Here is a 4,242-nt window from a genome sequence, read left to right on the forward strand (position 1 = left end):
TCAATGTTATATCATGAGAAAAGATTATAAAGTACCAGATGATATGATTCTTATGACGGTACCTAGATGTCAAGACTTGTACATTCTGGATATGTCAAAGGCTTATGTGAACGTAGCTACAGGGCATCAAGCTTTTGTGTCCAGAGCTTCTGAGCAAGAGTCAATGTTGTGGCATAAGAGGATGGGTCACTTGAGTTTCAGGAAAATGAACCATTTAGTTCACAATTGCTTAGTCGAAGGCGTAAATGTTAAAGGGTTTCAGGCTCCTGATGGTTGCGTGCCGTGTAAGAAAGGGAAGCAAGCTAAGAAACCACATAAGGTTAAGAAACATCATTCCATTGATACTCCTCTTGAGATGCTTCATATGGACCTCTTCGGTCCTGTTAACAAGAAGAGTATTACTGGACACTCCTATTGCTTAGTGGTTACTAATGAATACTCACGGTTTACGTGGGTTGTGATGCTGAAAAGTAAAGCTGATACTTTCGAACAAATCAAGTTGCTGATCACGAGGCTTGAAACGTTGTACAAATTGAGGGTTCGTAGGATCCGGACAGATAATGGGACAGAGTTTAAAAATAAGAAAATGGAAGAGTATTGTAATGAAAGGAATTCAACAACAATTCAGTTCACCTTATACTCCGCAGATGAATGGTGTTGCTAAAAAAAGAATCGTACTCTAATTGAGACTGCTAGGACCATGCTGGCTGACTCAGAATTACCAGTTACCTTTTGGAGTGAGGCAGTTTTGAATGCGTGCTATATGATGAATAGAGTGCTTGTTGTGAAACGTCATGGCAAGACATGTTATGAGCTGCTTCTGAAAAGAAAACCTCACATTAAACATCTTGAACTGTTTGGATCTCTTTGTACTATAATGGTTAGAGATTCAGGTGGGAAATTCAATCCGAAAGCTGTTACAGGTAGGTTCTTGGGTTATGGGAATGCGTGCAAACGAGTTTACAATTTGGAATCACGGTGTGTTGAAGAATGTACCGAAATTGATGTTCAAAGACATGCAACAATTCCATCCGGAAAAGGGTACACGTGGCAGTTTGATTATGATAAGTTGTTTGATTCATTTAAGCTTCCAGAGGATGACTCTGATGATGAAGAAATAGCTGCACAAATGATGTATAACATGCATCTCTCTGCTGATCGTATGTCTGATGTGCGTATGCAATCTCAAGTGCCTAAAATAACAGAAAATACAGCACCAGTGACAAGGACTAATGATGATGACTCGGACTCAGGGGATTCAATTCCAGCATTAGAGGAATCGACCTTACAGTCTGAGGGGGAGGAAGTTTATCTGGATGAATTATACGAGGACTTTGGTAGAGGAGGAACCGAATAGAACTGTATTGGAAGAAACACTTCAAGATGAGGAACCCATACAAACAGTTACTGTGGATCCTTTACTAACTAATATAGATGACATCATTAAAACCAACGGACTAAGACGGTCTGGTAGATCGGTTTCTCTCCCTAAACGTTTTGATGATTATGTAATTAACCCTGCGGGTGTTTCAGGTGCTAATACAGGTGAATCTTCTGCTTCGGATGAGCGTGTATCACCCTCTGCAAATGTTGTTACTGCTTTTTATACTAAATTGAATCAGACCGGAAGAATCTTCAGGAATGTGTACTGTGCTTTTGTATCGCAAATCGAACCGGAAGACGTCAAAGATGCTTTGCAGTATGATGAATGGGTTTCAGCCATGCAGGAAGAACTTCAATAGTTTAATCACTTGGGTGTTTGGAGATTGGTAATACCACCCACAGGTTGTAAGCCGTATGGGCTAAAGTGGGTATTGAAAAATAAGACAGATGATCAGGGTATCGTGATCCAGAACAAAGCAAGATTGGTTGTTCGAGGTTATCACCAAATCCCAGAAGTTGATTATGACAAGTTATATGCTCCGGTGGCCAGACTGGAGGCGATACGGATGTTTTTAGCATTTGCTTCGTGGAAAGGTTTTAAAGTGTTTCAGATGGATGTTAAGAGTACGTTTCTATATGGTACTCTCCAAGAAACTGTGTATGTAACTCAGCCACCAGGCTTTGTTGATCCACATCATCCAGAGAAGGTGTATCTCTTAGAAAAGGCGCTTTATGGTCTTCACCAAGCCCCGAGAGCTTGGTATACTACTTTTTCAAACTATATGATAGAAAATGGTTTTAGACGAGGGGTCATCGATCAGACTCTTTTTATTAAGGAAAGGGAGGACGACATAATGTTGGTACAAGTGTATGTGGACGATATCATCTTTGGGTCAACCGATAAGAAAATGGTTGATGAGTTTCAGGACTTAATGCAAAAATGGTTTAAGATGAGTTCACTAGGGGCCATTAATTTCTTTTTAGGGTTGCAGGTTGATCAAACACTGAAAAGGGAATTTTTCTACATCAATCAAAGTATGTAGCTGACATCTTGAGCCAGTTCAAGATGGAAGATGAACGAATTGTCAAGAATCCTTTGTCGGTGAATCACGGGATTACACCAGAAAATACAGGGCTGAAAGTCAATCCGACTCTTTACAGGGCTATTATTGGTTCTTTAATGTATCTTACAGCGTCTCGCCCACATATCATGTTCGCTACTTGTTTGCGTGCTCATTATCAGTCACAACCGAATGTGAATCATATGTTAGCAGCGAAGAATACCATGCGTTATCTAAAGGGAACTCCGAGTTTGGGCTTATGGTATCCTAGAAAGGATGGGTTCGATCTAACGGCTTTTAGTGATTCTGATTATGGGGGTTGTAAGAGAGATTTCAAATCAACCTCGGGAGGTTGTCAGTTTCTAGGTAGCAGGTTGATAAGTTGGCAGTGTAAGAAACAAACGGCAGTCGCACAATCGACGTGTGAGGCTGAATATATTGCAGCGGCAAGTTGCACTTCTCAAGTTGTCTGGATTCAACAACAACTTTGGGACTACGGTTTGCAAATTTCTAACACTCCAATATATGTTGATAATACTGCTATTATTGCTGTTACTAAGAACCCTGTTAATCATTCTAAAACCAAACACATAGGGATCAAGTACCATTTCATTAGGGACTGTTATGAAAAGAAACTAATAGATGTCCTACAAATAGGTACAACAACCCAAAGGGCTGACTTGTTTACAAAAGCGTTTGATAGACCCTGTTTCCTATTCCTATTAAATGTGTTAGGTGTGAAAGATAGGGCGGAGGTTGTGTCCGACAAGGAGTTATTGAAGTAACCATCCAATCGGTATCATTTGTATATTTTGCATTTTACATCATTTTTGCATGATACTTGGTTTATTTTTCTGTTTTGCTTGATCATTTTATTTTCTGTTATGCATTTTTAAATTAAAAAAAACCAAAAAGATTGTGTTTATTTGCTTTCTGTAGAGTAGAATAGTTGATAAAATTGCTTCATCAGAAAATACAAAAACATTGAAAAATGAAAAAACATAAAGTTGCAGTGTCGGGTTGAGAAAGTAATTAAAGGAGAATGCTTCAACGCCAAAGATTAAAGTTGCAGTGTGATTCATCTCTAAATGTGGTGCATTATCATCAAAGTTGTATCTATTTATTTTAAGTTTGTTTTCATTTATGTTTATGTTTATGTTTGCAAAAGCAAAAGAGCAACATCAGAAAATGCAAAAAAAAAAAAAAAAAAAAAAATTGAACGTTAAAGAATAAAGATGCAGCACCACATCAACGTGAAAGAATTCGTGCTATTCAATGGTACAGACTTCATGTCTATCAGATATTTATTGTGAAAGATGATCAAACGCTATGCTGATCAGAACAATTTAAGTTATCTATATCCGAGGGGGAAAAGTGCCAGAGTTTCAGATCTAGAAAACTCAAATCATTCTGTACATTTATTGTCTGTGATATAGGTTGTGCCGATTGATCTAGATAGCTGGGGATATCTTCTGGAGGGTATTCTAATTTAGAATTCCATCACTCCCAAAATCATCATTTCATTCTATCATTATTAGCTTTCCGCTCAAGCATGGGGTTTATAGTGATGGGTAACTGTGTTCTTACAGAGTATGCAATAAAATTGAGATAAACAAAGCCTTCTGAATTGAAAGGTATAAGCTTAAGGTAGAAGCTCATGGCTGACAGGGTTGCTAGAAACATCGTGAGATGTTCCTGTTCAATCAAATCGAAAATACATCGAGGTGATAGCGGACAGCTTCAATATATTGTGCTCAATTGACTACCTAAAAAATTTGTGAGATCTAAAGTGAGGACT

The 4,242-nt window shown here is 38.3% G+C and overlaps 1 protein-coding gene across 1 annotated transcript; it reads left to right on the plus strand.

Annotated features, from left to right (window-relative positions):
- Nucleotides 1–2,449: 2,449 nt before the first annotated feature.
- Nucleotides 2,450–3,229, plus strand: LOC139891472 (secreted RxLR effector protein 161-like). Its single transcript, XM_071874442.1, has 2 exons — nucleotides 2,450–2,890; nucleotides 3,005–3,229. The coding sequence occupies exons 1-2, from the start codon at nucleotides 2,450–2,452 to the stop codon at nucleotides 3,227–3,229; spliced, it is 666 nt and encodes a 221-aa protein (XP_071730543.1).
- The last annotated feature ends 1,013 nt before the right edge of the window (nucleotides 3,230–4,242 follow it).

The sequence above is a fragment of the Rutidosis leptorrhynchoides genome, chromosome 1, assembly GCF_046630445.1.
Source record: "Rutidosis leptorrhynchoides isolate AG116_Rl617_1_P2 chromosome 1, CSIRO_AGI_Rlap_v1, whole genome shotgun sequence".
NCBI classification, from domain to species: Eukaryota; Viridiplantae; Streptophyta; class Magnoliopsida; order Asterales; family Asteraceae; genus Rutidosis; species Rutidosis leptorrhynchoides.

Excerpts from the sequence above, each read along its gene's own strand:
- LOC139891472 (XM_071874442.1), top strand. The coding sequence starts at position 2,450 with ATGGAAGATGAACGAATTGTCAAGAATCCTTTGTCGGTGAATCACGGG. Across the intron at positions 2,891-3,004 it reads AGGCTGAATATATTGCAGCG|AACCCTGTTAATCATTCTAA; the intron begins GCAAGTTGCACT and ends GCTGTTACTAAG.